Below are 16,899 nucleotides of genomic sequence, written 5' to 3' on the forward strand. Positions count from 1 at the left end.
TAATAATAATCTCCAGGAGATCAACTCCACCGATGCTCCTCTTTTACTTCATCTGTCTTCATTAGTTTTCCATTCTTTTCTCTCCATCACATTGTCAACACTCATCTCGTCATCATTCTCAGTTTCTGAAAAAAAACAACCCGTTATATATCAGAGAAGCTGTTGATGGAAAAAGTTGAGGAAAATGGCAGGCGCTTAAAAACCCCCAAATACTTCGCAGGTGATTGATGAACCATCTGTCAATCAATCTTTTGCCGAAGCCGGTCGGGAGAAGAGCGAAAACATCTCCTCCGTTCTTTGTTCTTCTTTCAACGATATCTGACATAACCTCTTCAGGAGCCGCCATTGTTGTTTTATAACGAACTGTTGTCACACACACACAAGTTTATCAAAGAAACCAAATCCAAGCTGCTGTTTTGGACTTGATGGACTGTTTTGTGAGAGATTTCTTAAACTTATTACTGAAGTTTTATTGTGTTTATGTGGGTAGTATGGTAGACTCGCTTTTGCAGTAAGGGGCCGTGATCTGCGCATCCTGCCGGCACCTGTTAGCTGCAGCAGCTGGGATTCTTTAAGAGACCAACAAGCTGCAGCAACACGCCTCTGCAAGTGGCTTCGGTTAGACTTGGGAATGTTGCGTCTTTCATCCCGGTGACCCTCTACTCTACGTTCACGGGGGGGTTTTCAAACAACGCTGATTGATGATCTTTTTAGAGAAACCGTTGGTTACCTCTGTGACCCAAATGTAAGCTAATACATGGGAGGCTACTGGGAAGGGGGGGCTAGGAGATGGTTAGCTTAGCCTCAGCTTAGGATAGAATGTTACAGGACGATCTGGCTCTTTCCAACACCAAATGAGATAAACCATATTGCAGGTAGGTGGATCTTTTCCAGCTTTGGAGAGAGCTTTCATGCTGCTAACTGCCTCCAACTTCAAACTAAATGGACAGACATGAGTGGCACCAATCTTCTCGCGCACCCCTCAAGAAATCAAGACGAACGTATTCCTCAAAATGTCAAACCTGTCAGGCCTGTGGCGTTTAGCTGTGGTGTTAGCTTTTCCAGACGATGCGAGTTACAAGACGCGAATAAATCGTTTAGCAAAAACTCACTGTGAGAGGTAACACTATTGCACATACCGGCAGCCAGCTTATCAGTGGCCGGCTGCAATAAAGACTTACGGTAGGTCTCACCGGCCTCCAGTTAATGAACAATACACAGTGTCCTTTGCCCTAAAAGTTGGTTCAACTAAGGCCCTGATTCTCGTCGGTTATGCAGAGTTAAACATTATAGAACTTGTGCAGTTCCATCTGTAGGAGATGTTAAACAAAAAGAAGATTGGTGTGATCTCCGGTACTCTCACTGAAGCACTTTCTAAGGAAAGAGACGGTGCCTTCTTGGTCTGCCAGCTCGATCTCACCACCATTTTGACTTTTTGACTCAACAATTTCTTTCTTAATCCCTTGACGCAAGCTGATGAAGAAAACAATTCAGTGTTGTTGTACAACATGAGCGTGACCCACAGCGTTGTACTGTGAGCCACCAAGACGCTCTACTGGAGCCGATAGGTCCGTTGGAAAAATAGAATAAAAACAAAGTGCTGACATGGAAATGCATGGGATTAGCTTGATAATACCAGGATATGTGAATGTTTGAGGGGGGAAACATGTAATTGGATGTGAATTTGTTTGGATGGTGTGTCACCAGCATTTACACAAACCAGACATTCCTGTTCCCGTCCACTGAGGAGCACAGGGGCATGCAGCAGCGCTCTCCGATTGTATCATACAAGTAGAGCAGAGAAAGAGAGTTAAAGGACAAGAGAGGCTTTAACTAAGGCAAACGTGGTGGTTTGTGTGTTGGGGGGGGGGGGGGGGGGGGGGGTTGTAGGAAATGAGGGGGCTGAAGATTTACTGCTGTCAGCATTCAGACTAAGCGGCAGAAGTCCTCTTGGCTATGTCTGCAAGAAGATGACTTGTATCAACGGAGTGACTCTCCAACCACAGCTTCCTGGAGTCCTCTGTATTTCCATGCTGATTCAACATATGCACGGATAGGAATGCGTTTACTTACTGCAGCAGTCTTTGGGTATTTATTGTGATTGACCCACGTCTAGACCTTTTTCTGGGTGATTTAATTCTTGTGTGTAAAAACACTTCATGTGCAATGAGGGATACAAACTCCCGTCTTGGTGGAAAGCAAATCGCTTGTCTGATCAGATCCCACTGGTCGATGCCAAGTAATACCAGGTGTTTATAAACCTGAACAGATGGAGAGGTGCCCCGGGGCTTAAGTGTTTAAGCACAAAGACGTTACATTTGCACGTTTTCACCCCACAACATGTCAATCAGGAGCAAACTGGTGGTTCGGTGTCTCGCTTAAGTAGAGCTTGACACACGCTTGATGGCTGCGCAACCACCTGAGCTACAGCTGCACCAAAACAGTTAACTCAAAACAAAACTATCATTCTTGACCCAGAGGTTTGTAGTTTTAAGGGGGCTGAGGAGGGAGAGACGAGACACAAAATCCATGTTTCCATTCAATTATGAAGTAAATAAAAAAAAAAAAAAAAGTTTTCACTTCAAGTGGATCAAACGGCGGTCGCTGCTGTGAATGATCGTGTAACCAACAATGTTACAATTAACTTTCATAAACTAAAAACACACTCTAAAAGGGTTAAAGTTCTAAGAAGAGTAACTCCCAGACCGGACAATGCAATGATAGAGACCTGTCAATCACAGTAGCCCCGCCCTAAAGCATCCCCTGCTTTATGGTCTGTTTGACTCTAAATGGACCATAATTTACTAAATGAACATCATGCTGTATTGAAGAAGACTTGAAACTAGAGATTGAGACCATAAACTCATGTTTACAATGTTTACTGAGGTAATAAATCAAGAGAGAAGTAGAGTCATTTTCTCATAGACTTCTATACAACCAGAGGAGTCGCGCCCTGGTGGACACTAGAGAGAATGCAGCTTTAAGACACTTTCTACTTGGTTTCACTTTTCAGAACCAGATGTTGCCGCCTGGTTTACAACTTTACAACAGTGTCTGTTGCAGACACACCTGGCGGAGATCTACGCCGAGTGCACTTTTCTAGTGTGAACTGTTTTTGACTGAGCTCTGGCACAGGTTCATGAAGCATCAGTTCTACATATAACGCTGGTGAAAACAAAACGGGTTCAACCCAAACACTTGGCCCCGCATACAACAGCTCAGCTGGAAGTGTGTATTCAAAACTCTGTGTGTGTGCCTAAAAAACACCCAGGGGCGAAAATAACTGTCTCAAGCACTGACTCATAAAACACACAAGTTAGAGCACATAAATGTAAACATGTAGGAAAACAGGCTCCGTGACTGACTTATTATTTTTTTCAGCTCTGAGGTCACCAGTTCATTATTGATTTGTTTTGTGATATACAGTTGACAGCCTAAATCAGAAAGTTGTGTTTATACTTGCACATACCACTACATTACCAACTACCTCTCCACAAACATCAAGAAAATAACCCCAATGATGCTGATGGTTTGGTGTCTGTAGCAGAGCCAATGAATCCTCCAACATGATGATATCTTACGAAAAGTTACTCAAATTGCGTTTTCAAATTGCGTTACTCAAATTGCGTTTTCCTACAAAAGTCTAACACGTGTCAATTTTTGCTCGTTACATGCATACAGTCTGTTTAAAAAAAAATAAACTTGGGTAGGTTTAGGAAACAAAACTGCTTAGTTGGGTTTAGGCCAAGATTGGAAAATACTTAGTTAGGTTTTGGAAAAGATTGTGAAATACTTAGTTAGGTTTAGGAAAAGATCGTGAAATACTTAGTTAGGTTCAGGAAAAGATCGTGAAATACTTAGTTAGGTTTAGGAAAAGATCGTGAAATACTTAGTTAGGTTCAGGAAAAGATCGTGAAATACTTAGTTAGGTTCATGAAAAGATCGTGAAATACTTAGTTAGGTTTAGGAAAAGATCGTGAAATACTTAGTTAGGTTCAGGAAAAGATCGTGAAATACTTAGTTAGGTTTAAGAAAAGATCGTGAAATACTTAGTTTAAGGTTTGAGTACCAAATCCACGTCGTCAGGTTTAGGAAAACGCTGGATGGTCAACGGGTACAAACTGAGAAGCTGTCTTACTCTCACATTTCTAATACTCTTCCACTCAATCCAACTCCAACACACGCATACATTGATATGATTATTATACTCACTGTCCTAAATGTTTCACTTTTGTTTAAAGATGCACCTAGAGCTACAAATAACATGACTGACCAGATGAAACGGGCCATAACGTCACTATTGGATGAGTGAGAAATGAACTTTTATTGAATAAAACTGAATTTTTGATCAAAAGCAGAACATCTGCTGTTTTTGATCAAAAATCTTTGGACTGTATCTTTTATATCTCGGTTTGTGTGATTCAACACATGTGCCCCGTTTATTTATATGATGAGTGTTACGACCTCACCGCTGAAGGTTCCATCGTAACGATGACAAATACGCCCAATTAGTCCCACCCAGAGGTTCAGTTCTGCATCGGTCCACACACATGTTTCTGAGCTCACTGTAACCGGGCGGATTCCTGCGCTCTGAAACCAACCTCCATCTGTTCTTTAACCCGGGGTCAGCAGAGTCGGCTACGCACACTTCACTTCATATCCAAAATATATCATTTAGGAATTCCAGATTATAGTCTGGTTTTTGTCAGTTAGCGCTATCGAGATGTAAGTAGATGTTTCAGCATGTAGGAGTGGTTTTAATTTAATTTAATTCACTTTCTTCCCTTCATAACATTTGTTTTGTTTCGCCCCTATTATTGATGTATCATGATGTAGTTTACTATGGTTCTGATTGTTTGCTGCTTTCCATTTACAAAAACACCTCCAGCAAAACCATCTTGCCGTCCGATAGATTTATTTGATCTAGACTAACAATAAGATGCATGGGATGCCTCATTACTCGTTCAGTGTTGAAGTGTTGGTGTCATGTGTATTTCAAAGGACCATATTGTGTTGTGTTTTACTTTCTCCTCTTACCTTGGAGATGTACGCTTTGATGCCTTCGGCCAGTTTGATGCAGGGCTCTCCGAAGAGCTGGGCCAGCTGGTCGGGGATGTCCTGGTCCTTATCCAGAGCGTTCAGTAAACTCAGGCACTTCAGTTCCTCCGTCACTCCCTGGCTACGCACCTACAGAGCCAACACACAGGGAAACGAAGATCGACAAAGTTTTTACTGACTTGTAGCAAAAAAAGACCATATCTATGCAAGACGTTCATCGTGTTTTTGGTCATTTTGGCATTTCAAACATACTTTATATTCATTGTTTTAGACCACAGTCTCCAAAGACATTATAGTGACGGTAAATAATATATACAGTGAGTTAAAAGTACGTATGCACCTCCTCGTCAACTTCTGTTATCAATTTTGCATTAGTACGGTGGCTCTTAAGGACAATCGCGGCACAAAACATGAATTAAAGTGAAAAAAGTCTGTAGATGAGCAAATTGATTGCTGAATGGAGCACCTTGAGATAAGAAACCATCCCGGTAACAACAACCCTCGAGTGAGCACCAAACTTCAAAGGGACTTCAAATGCAAATCCTGCAAATATTAATATAAGTGTTGTTGATCTTGGTCTTTGATTGGTCTTAATTCATGCACGTCTCCAATACAACACGCTGGACCTTCAGTGTGGGAGCCTCTTCGATGAGTTCCTCCCATGTTTTTCTCGTTTGCTTTCTCGCAGCTTGTTCTGTTTTTCTCGTTTTCATGTACACATTTTACTATGTATTTCGGGGTTTTGTGTGCACATATCCCCCCCCCCAAAACATGCTTTTTCACTGCTGTGTAAGTCTGACTGTAGGGGGGGAAACATTTGTCTTGTGGTGACTCGTAAAAAAAGAAAATGAAAGGGAGAGAACACACATGGTGGAAAAAAATTGGGAGTGAAAGAAGCTGAGAGCAAATGTTTTGGCACACGGGACTGCTGGCTCAGGCAGCTTGTAACACAACTCCTTATGTAACGCTGAGGGCATGCTCAGGTTCTCCTGGCCGTACGCTGGCGTACTGCGTCCATATCGAGACACCTAATAAGTTCTTTGTTTCCCCTTTTTTTTTTGCTGCGTTTCCTGTTCGGCAGCGACCTCGACTAAGACTTCTTTGGGAACTGATGTGCAGCGGGAGGCTTCGTGAGGCTCGGTACCCTTCAGGGAGGTTGTAAGCGTCACGGTCTGAAAGCCCTGCTAATGACTCTATAACAAGCACCGATGAGGAGGGAGAGATTAGAGCTGCAGTCCTTCACCCGTTATTTATTTTATATTAATTTATTTCCACTTGATTCCCCGCTCCTTCACCCTTTTACTAATGAAACCTGCTGCTTTTGTCTTTTCTTTCTTCCCCATCACTCCTCTCTTTGCGATACTGTCAATGTTTATGCGTGAGTGGATTTCCCTTTTTCCAGTGAAGATAGCGGCGTCTGTGCTTGTATGAAACGATCAAACCAAGCGAGAAAGGACAGGGCGCTTACGGGAAGAAAAAGAAAACGGTCTCAACTTGTTGCCCGGTCCTGAAAAGGGATGACTCATGTCTTTAATGGCTTCACGAGTCTTTGCGGGGACAAAAAAACCCACAATGAGTCTAATTGGATACACATGTAATTGTTCTAGTCGGTGCACATTCCGGCTTCTAGCCAGGTTGAGGTCAACTTTGTCAAATAATGTCACGTATGCCAAGCACGTGAAGCTGAGAGGGAACTTTTTACTTGCTCCAAAAAATGTAGAAATAATGCAGCGTGACGGTTAAGAACTAGAAAACTCAATTTTATCCTTTCGAACAAGACACGAGAGACAAAACGGTCTGAAATTTTTTTCATGTTTCAGATTTATTTCTTCCTGTTGGCAGAGAAATGTCTGCACCTGGGATCGTAAATTTAATTTGAGCAAACATTACAAATCTAAAGCTTTTTTTTGTTTTTACGAGTGTGACTGGAACGATCTTCTCTATTTCAGCTCCATTTTGAAGCTTTTAAACACAATTATACGTTTTGCCTCGGTAGAATATTGCGAGCACTGCTTTTTGTTGTCCAAGACCCGGCGGTGGAAGAGGTTTTTAGATACTTGACTAAAGTTATAGCACCAATATGTCATATGAAAAACCTTCCAGTGCAGTTAAAAGTCCTGCATTCAAAGGTGTAATCAAGAAAAAGTAAAAATATCATGAGCCCCTATCATAGTGATATATTATCATTATTTAACATATAATATTGGACTATTTTTTACTGCCATCGTTTTGCTGGTTTAATCTATAATAATGCATCAGATTTTCTTTTATTGGGAAATGTAACGTGTTAAATACAGTGGAGTGAAAGTATAAAGTAGCATACAAGTACTCAAGTAAAGTATCTGAAAATATTTGCATGCAAACACCTAGACCGTGGTTCCACCTTTTAGTCATCGGATGTATTTCGGTCAAAGGAGCAAATAAACACATTTCATTTCCTGTTCATTCTTCACAACAAAAGTCCCTCGTTGGGATTCTTACTGAATATCAGCTCATAAAGATTGGCAGTAAAAGTAACGTTAACGTAAGTAAACGACTTTCCAATCACTATAGGGGTGACATCATCGAGACCACGTCTGTATTTCATACAGTCTGTGGTCCACACCGCATCCAAACTCAATGCGAGCCAGGCCACCCTGGCATGTGGTCTGGCTGGATCCCAACGAGAGCAAGATCCAATCTCGGAGTGGACAGACTTGACAGACAAAAGTTGCATTAACCAACTTAAAGTCACCAGGACTCACACATCCAGAAAGCAACAGTAATGGATCATCTGCATACAATCGGGACGCTTCCCAACCAAAACTGCTGACGGCGGCGTCTGAGCAGAGACAGTTCGTCTATTGTGAGGTCGCTTGTGATGACAGCTTCCACTGGCAGAGGTGTTGGGGAGGTTTCGCACATGAATGAGTGGATACTGAGCCCGTTCAATCAGCAACAAATGGAGCGAAAGTAGGCCTTCGTTTCTACCCCGGAGCCTCTGCCAAAACACACTCCCTGCTTTGGTTGTTCTGGTTGAAGGATTGGTTGTTATTGAGGAGTGTGTTTTGTACGTGAGAATAGAAGGTTAGACTTCATACGGGAATGAGTGTGTATGTCTGTCCATTATGTTTGGACAGGGCCGGTAGGGAGTGTCTCGTCCATGTTAGTGAGGAGATAAAAGCCCATACACACCACTGCACTCAGCTAAAAAACAAGATTAGGAGACAACTTTCTGCTCTATTAGTATATGAAGACGAGGCCAGAGGCTAAACCGAGCTATGCAGAGAAGCATTATCATCACGTTGATACGCTTTCTTTTCTCAGGGTTTTAAGCTGCACAAAGAAAACTTCTCCCGAAGTAATGTTTGTGAGCGATCTTTTCATTTCTGAAAGTTTCTAAGGGGACAAATAACAATAAATGACACGCAAATAAGACACATGCATCATTTCTAGAGCTGCAACAATAAATTCATCGTTGTCAAGTATTAAATTAGTCGGCAACTACTTTGATAATCGATAAATCGGTTTGACTATTTTATTCATTGAGTTTGAAGATTTCATAATCTTTGATTTTGACCGTCGCCAGATCTTGTAGCGGCAGCTACCTGTCAATCACAGTAGCCCCACCTTAAAGCATACTCTGATTTATGGTCTATTTGACTCAAAATGGGCCATAATTTACTAAATGAACATTTTTTCATAGACTTCTACACAAGAAGTCTATGAAATTAGTCTATGAAATCTACTGCATTAGTCTAGCCTCTCTCGGTTGTTTCTGCACTCAATAGTAATGCACACCCCAACAGCCTGGAGCCGTCCTGGTTCTTGTACAGTACAGTTAGCCTCGTCACTAGACTAGTGGTGTGACGGATCGTTGTCGATCCGGGATGCATGTGGATCCCCCCCCTTTGCGGTTCGGCACACATGTGAACCGCACATAAATTACAGTTAAACTATCACAGCGTGAAATAAAGTTTTACAGACGGTTGTTATCGGCCCATATTCAGTAAAAATATGTGATCAGGACATCGGCATTTATGCTTTCTAGCCGCCGATCCCTGATAATGTCACATGAGAACAGCAAATCAGTTTGAATTTACAGGAGGAACGTTAACAGCACAACATAACTGGATATTAGAGAAGGAATTATGACCTGACACTATCATAAAACTACAAAAGAAAAAATGTTATCAATGAAAAAACAATATTTTTATTTCCTAATCATTTGAAACTTGTGTTTTAATACAAAAAACATTATAAATTAGATGAGTGTAACAAAGTAAAAGGATAACATTGACATTTTTTGATGGTTTCCTGACTTCAGAGCGGTGGAAATGATTTTTGGGACAGTGGCTGAAAAATAAAAAGTTAGCAGCCTTGTAGATCAGCTGCTGTAACGAAACAAAACAAAAACGATCTTTATCTGCCAATGTGGATCATCAATGATCGGCAATTAGTATCGGCGGTTAAAAAGCGTGATCAGGGGATCTCTAAAAGTCGTATTTGCTCCCTTTTTTCTTTTGTGCCGATCCGATCTGTTGCACCCCGACACTATTGCGTTATGTTAATGCTCGTAACAATATCCAATTCTCCCTTTAAGGCCAAAGAACTGACGTTTGCATGATGATAATATCAGTTATTTCCTTTTACGCATTGTGTTTTTGGTTAAGTAGAACTGTTGGAAAGCTGAGAGGAAACTGTGAGAGACTGAGTAGGCCAGTAGAGACACGCAGGCCTCCAGAGACGGGGGGGGACTCTTCATCATTATCGTGCCCCGGGAGCATGCGACTGGAACGGCTCCACACGGTCCGAAGAAGACCCTCCCCTCCTCTCCTGAGTGCTGCTTTCGACGGAACCTTGCCATGTCCTGACTCTTTTGCAAAATTGCATTTTTGTCCCCCGTCATCGATCGTTTCAGGAACAAGTTACAACCCGATGATTCAACGACCCACAATGAGCTGACAGCAGGTAGTGATTTGCTGACCGGCTGTTAGAATTGTAAAACCATAACGTCTTCTTTCTGACAAAGAGTTAATCGATAACTTTTCATTCCCAAACAAAGGTCTTCAGAGGAAACGTAATCTTATAGTAGCCCATAATCTGCTTTACAGTTGTTTTTCTTTTGAAATAAAATACTTCCTTTTTTTTGGGTAAATAACTCCGTGGAACTCGTCCCCCGAGCGCCGTATCTTATCGGCGTGCTGACACCGATGACTTGAGCAATAAGTCCGTTGCGGGCTAACACATGCTAAAAACATCCAGCAACACAACGAGCTCTGATGTAACTCTCTGGTTGTAAATCTTTGTCGAGTGCCTGATTTTGGCTCAGATGTCAGGAAAAGAAAGAAGAGTGTGTCTGTAAATTCCTGAACATATCTGGTTTACTCTCAGGTGATTTAATGTCTGACGCTATAAGGCGGCCATGTTGGTGGTCTTTGAGGTGAAACAGCTTGATGTACGTCGATAGTGGTCTACATCCGGCCTCGTACCTAAACTACAACATTTTTATTTTTATTGTCTTTCACAACAGTTAATCTTCTAAATCGTTTACTACATATATATAACTTGCACGTTTTCTGGGAAAGATCGCTGTCAAGGTTTAAAAACAACCACGTAACGTAATGTCTTCCCGAAGAAAAGTTGTTTCTTCATGTCGGCGTACGCAAAACCAATGGGTTGCACATAAATACTGCAGTACACCAAAAAAATGCATACATGTTGGAGCGGTCCATGCACCTCTGAGCCGGAGGACATGGTCTCTCACTGCTGTCCATACTGAACTGGAGGGTCCGGGGCTGACGGAGCTCCTGTGATCCCGATGCCAGCTCTCTCAGGAAGCAGTGAACAATGCTCCACTGTTCCCTCCCATGTGTGAGTGTGTGCACATATGTATTATGTGTGTGTGTGGCCTGCCCCTCAGTGTGTAGGTGCAGTAGAGTGTGTGTTTGTCTGGCCCCTCGCTGGACACCGAACCCTGAAAAGAATATCTCAGAGGGCTACTTGGAAACCCGGCTGCAATTTTGTGTGTGCTGGTCTGGGAGTTCCTTGGCAGTCCAGAACTCTCATTTGAAGGGATTAGGAAGAGGAGAAGTTGGCCACGTAACTCAAATCCAGCAGACGAGAGGTTTTGATGAGTGTGTGTGTGTGTGTGTGTGTGTGTGTGTGTGTGTGTGTGTGTGTTGGGGGATGAACAGCGAACACTGAGGGAAAGAGAAGGAGAGAGTTGGCTGTATTTCAGTGTACTTTCTCTGCTTTTGTGATGAAACAGACAAGAGAGTGTTTTTTTTTGGGGGGGTGAAATAACAGACCTCGCTAGCAGTGGCACTGCACATAAATCTCTTTACCCAAACACAGAGGCAGGGGGATACACAAGTGCAGAAGTGAAATAAAACATAGTGAGAGTACGGCGTGGTGGAACCAGCTCCATCATGTTGAGCTACACCCTGCTGAGTAATTCACAGCCTTCAGAGTCCGGAGGAGGAGAGCAGTACACTAATAGAAGGCAACGGGAAAAGACTTGACTTTGACTATGTTTTAATGTGGGGAAAAAACTTATTTACTCTCAATTTGGAGTTCTGAACTTAATAAATGTCTGCGCTCTCCAAAGCACCTTGTAGTGGTAGCAGCCCAGGCACCAGGAGAAAAAAAAATGTTGACAACATTGTTACGTCAGGTTGTTGCGTTGTTACGTCAGGTTGTTATGTTGTTACGTCAGGTTGTTACGGCAGCTTGTTATCGTGTTACGTCAGTTTGTTGCGTTGTTACGTCAGGTTGTTGCGTTGTTACGTCAGGTTGTTATGTCAGGTTGTCACGTTGTTGTGTCAGGTTGTCGCGTTGTTGAGTTGCGTTGTTGCGTCGCGTTGTTGCGTCGCGTTGTTGCGTCGCGTTGTTACGTCAGGTTGTTACGTCAGGTTGTTACGTCAGGTTGTTGCGTTATGTCAGGTTGTCGCGTTGTTACGTCAGGTTGTTGTGATAACGCAAAACAAAATCTTTTTTCTAACCTTAACCAACAACTTGTGTTGCCTAAACCTAACAAAATATATGTAACGTTAATCATATGGTATTGCGTTCAACGTTATATATGAAACGTCAACATTCTGCACGTACAGCTCTTTTTTCCTCCAAGTTGTTCTCCTGTATCAAGCTTTGTTAATCGTTACATAGTTTGTTTTGATAGTTTGTTTTGATTGCCAACCACTCACAAAGGTATGTACTGGGTACGAAATGAAACAAAGGCCATTTTGATTAACCAACCAGAGCCCAGCACACATACCCAAACAGCTTTCAGGGGAGTATTTTTAGGATCTTAGCCAAAGGAACAATCAGAAGATTAGGGATCAGAAGCCACTGCTTTTTACACGGTTTCATAGAACCACATGCGTCCCGGCCCGACCTCACATGCCATCATCAGTTTGCCTCAAGGAACCACATTATAGATAAAGACAGAGACATTATCCAAAAGAAAAGTAGAAAAGTGCACCTAATAACAGCGTGCGCTTTGGGTTTACGTCTCAATCCGCCTCACTGTTGATTGCTCGTGACAGGACTGCAGTCTGGTGTGTAAATAATTGGTACTGTGAATAAACAGGCTTTGGAAATTGATCCTCAAATCGCCGTTCATCGTGAAACACGAGGACGTCCGGAGCCTAAAGGTGATCAAAAAAACAAAAACGAATCCTCAACTTCCAAACTCTACCTCCTCTCCCCCCGTCCCCCTCTTCTCAATGGCTCACTTGTCTTTCCTTGAAACGGCAGTCATCTGGGAATGCGTGTTTGGTCCGCAGGTGCCTTAACGCGCAGAGATGAGTCGGCTTTGTTGAGGTCAAGACGATGCTTTCACGAAAACACATTCTACTCGTGAGTTGAATAGAAAGCGAAACAGTTAAAACAACAAGCTCGTGATTCAGAGCCTGACAAACAAGCATCGGTGCAGCTTTAGATGACGTTTAGAGGCGTCATTCCAAAATGAGAGGATAATTAAGATATCGTGTTCGCCATTAGATTCCGATCACATCACGTCGCCACTGCCCTTTGTGTCCTCACGATAGCCTCGCTCAAAAATCCCGTCTTTGAACTTTGATTTCTGCCCTTTTTGGACATTAATGATGATGATAATCGCTCACACACGACTTTCAAAGAGCTGCTCTTGTTGCAGCTTTTTAAGGGGACAGACGGTGCGTCCATATGTCTCTCTGCAATTAAGCAATCGCCGTTGTATTGCTGTGCATGTAAGCAGCGGTCGCAGCTGTAGCCGGAGGTAAAGCCCCTGTTGGTTGTGGGAAGGACAAGAGAATAGATCCACTTAGGAACTGATTTGTATCACAAAATCAAAACAAAGACATGCATGTTCAGAGAACCTTACCCAAATCTGACCAGCCCACGTATAAAGTGAAACAGCTGTAGGGGAAAACTGAAGCAGGACCACGAACAAGTCTGATTATTTCACAATTTCACATGGTCTGGCTTCTTAAGTCTTCAAAGTTTTCTTTTGGAGCACTTTAAAGTTGGCGGAGGCAGTTTATTTTTGTTATTTTTAGATATTGACACGCGTTTATTGTCAGACTCTCCTTCTACCTCTTTTTTTTGGTTGCTTTGCAGTGTAGGTAATTGTTGCCAATGCTGGAATAGCGACTTTTTTTTGCAGGATATTCCGTCGTTGAATCTGGCTTTCACCATCTGAAGGGAGGTGCATTTGTAGAACAGCCAATCGGAGAACGCCCTCTCTCTGAAATTACCTGCGATTGGCCAAAGTCTCCCAACCACACCCTAGATTTTCCAAAGCTTCAAAACGACGCCAAAAGGAGGAGCAGAAGTCTATTTTTTAGACCGCTTAAGTTACAATAAACTGAAGGGTTATTATAGAATTGTTTCCCAGTGACACCAACAATATACTGCCTTCCCCCAGCTTTAAATCACCGCAAACAAACCGCAATTGTGTACACATTAGAAAGTATTCGGTAATGAGCTGCAGGTAGTGATTTTTCTACATACTTCTAAAAAGACATATGGCCCGCACATGCTTTCACCCAATCCATTATGAAATCAGTCTAAAGGACAGTCTGCTTCTGCTTAGAGGCATTAATGGGATTACTTGCAGACAGTTTCCCTGTCTTTGCGTCCTGTTCAGTGTGTTTGTTTGTGCGCGTGTGTTTAAACTAGCTTTCCTTTGTGGCGAGGAACGCTGCAAGTGATCCCACGGGTTTTCTTTATGTTTGTTTTTACCTGCGAGCTTCACCGCAAATCTGTGCACGCTACGTGTTTGTCTTTGCACGATTGTGTGTTTGCATCAATGCAAATGATTGCAGGAGGCAGCGTTAATGATCCCACAGCATCAGGGCAGCAGCGTACCACTCCCAGCCTTCGCGTGTGGAACTATGACCTCTCTTTGTCAGTTTTTGCTGTTTTGGATTCCGTCCAGTTTAAATAAGGTTTGAAGAAAGGGCGGACCTGCCTGCTGATATTCCGGTCATTTCTTCCTTTCTCTTTTAACTTCCTTGTTGCCCGTAGAGACGATTGAGAATGCTGCTGTTTCGGTTGAAACAAAGTTGTAAAAACTTATCTGAAGAGTTTACTGTAAGCTCTGATTATCGGAGTGTGAGCTGCCTTATCTAAGTTAGTGGCACTGAGAAACTAAAGAGTTGCCGTAAAACTTTCGCTCTCGTTCCAAGGGTTAAGTTTCTGGTTCTTGTCATCTGGCTCTGAACGGGGAAGAGGGAAAAGAAAAAGACAAGAGCAAGAAGAGGTCAGGACTTTCCAGTTAGTCTCAGTCACCTGTGCGCACATACCGAGGAAAAGAAACGCTCCGGGGGACTAGGTTGATGTGAGAGAGACAAAGAACGATTTAAAAGAAGGATAGATGAGCTGCTGCAAAACTAATGGTGCAGCTCAATCATTTCCAAGTTTACCAAATGGAGCCCCAAATTTGACGTGTAACTTAAAACGCATAAGGGACAACCGGCAAATAGTGCACCAAGTAAAAAGTAATATAAGTAAACACACCCAGGCTGTTATCAAGAACAAACAGTGGTGTTTACACCTGGCTTTCCCTGTCAGGCCTTTGTGTCGTCCATTTAAAAATACTTTATCAGTGACACCTGGTAAATATTAACCGGTCACAAGAAGAACAATCTGATTGGCACGTGGTGGCTTCTAGGAAGAGAAACAAATTCAGACCAAAGAAAGCTGCTTTTCCTGATCCATCAGGTCCCGTTGACATCGATGTAATCTGTCTTGACGTGTGGACTTCTATGCCAGCTGTGAATTGATGCTAATGGTCGCTCCGTGCCAACCGAATCTAAACAAGTCAAAACAGCTGGAGATCATTAGTGGTCCATTTAGGTATCCTTCAGGTATTTAGCTGTCGCTCTGATAGGATTAACAACAGGTTTTAGCTTCGTCCAATGAGCCACTTAGCAAGTCTGCCTCTTGCAATAACACTTTAACTTCAGATGATATGTTCCACCACTGGATGATCACATTTGGGAAACTTACAGGGTGAAAACGAAGGTGAATGTTCGACCAAAGAACACACAATGCAGTTGAAGCGGTTTAGGTCGGCAGGCTGCTGTGGGGTCCTCTGGGTGCTGGTGGGTGGGCAGGTCCAGCATGGGTGGGCAACAAAAGTGTCAGTTAAATGTGGTTGTCTTTGTGCGGAGCCGGCGAGCGGGTATGACTCAAGTGAGGCCTTTACAAGTGTTATTGTTCTCAGAGACTGTAGCTGATCTGTGTGTTCTCTGGTGGGGCCCAGACGTTCCCACCAGAATGCCCGTTGAATGGTTATTTCCAAGACAAAGGTTAGAATTATTTTTAGAAATGTAAAAAAAAAAGGGTTGAACAAGTGCTTACCAATGCATTTTAGAGAGTCTACCAAGGTAAACTATAATTAGTTTAAACATTTATTAGAAATGGCAATAATGCAGGTAACTCTCAAAATGACCACACTTCATCAAGCGAGACTTCGACGACAGCTTGACAGCGAGGTCAAAGGTTATCGTGAGCCGTCACCGTGACCGATCACGAGGCTCCGAATCCTTTTAACAGTCTCGGACGATTCGGACGGGTCAGGAAGAATGAGTTAACTCCCTTTGTGGAGAATGAAATTGAACGGATCCCCTTCGTTTCCTTCATTATCTAAAAATGTGTTGCTCATTTCAGTCGTGACTTGAATCGGTCAAGCTTCATTCGGTAAAAAAACAATTGATTTGCAGCATTTAACGCGGCTCAAAGCACTTTCGGCGGCTGCTATCTGTTGACGCGACACGTGTCGGCCCCTTTTTTAAATTTTTATTTAATCAAAGCCATCATCACGCATTTTGTGCAGCGTGTTGAGAAACATCTTGAACGTCTCATGAGCGCTGCATTCGCTGCCAGCTCGCACTTTTTTTTGCCAACTCCTAAAAAGGAAAAACCTGTCTGCGATCTCCCCGATGGGATTCTTTGCTACTTATTCTGTTATCTGCCAAAAACATACCTTTCGCCTTTCTGAGAATCTAAAGCTTTTTTTTTAAACATTCTGTCCGAGAAGTCTTTGTCCTCAACTAAAATAAACCATTGTGACTTAAAAATAGCCTTTTCAACCTCTCGTGGTCACAATCTCGATTTGTCTCAACTATCCCTCTCTAGTCATAATATTTTGGAAGCAACAAAGCCTGAGATCTGAGACCTTTTTGGACAGCAGAGAAACTCAATACTCCATCAGACACATGTTTTCATAACCTTTCATACAAGATGTTTATCTCCTCCACAAGAGGCCAAGACATCAGTGTGCAGTAGCTGGACTTCTGTCTTTTAGTGCAAACAAGTACAGTATGTTGGCATTTATTTCCTCTGGATAGACTGTGTGATTTGGATCTGGGGTTT

General features: G+C 42.7%; 1 protein-coding gene across 1 annotated transcript in view; it reads right to left on the reverse strand.

Moving 5' to 3' along the window:
* The window catches only part of tnfsf10l (TNF superfamily member 10, like), a 46,516-nt gene that overhangs the window by 18,509 nt on the left and 11,108 nt on the right, over positions 1-16,899 (reverse strand). The window contains exon 2 of the mRNA XM_076092369.1: positions 5,038-5,187. Within this exon, the coding sequence (XP_075948484.1) occupies positions 5,038-5,187 (150 nt within the window). The remainder of the gene's footprint in view (positions 1-5,037; positions 5,188-16,899) is intronic.

Source organism: Anarhichas minor, unplaced genomic scaffold (genome assembly GCF_050575085.1).
Source record: "Anarhichas minor isolate MPS153535 unplaced genomic scaffold, ASM5057508v1 ptg000016l, whole genome shotgun sequence".
Taxonomy (NCBI): Eukaryota; Metazoa; Chordata; class Actinopteri; order Perciformes; family Anarhichadidae; genus Anarhichas; species Anarhichas minor.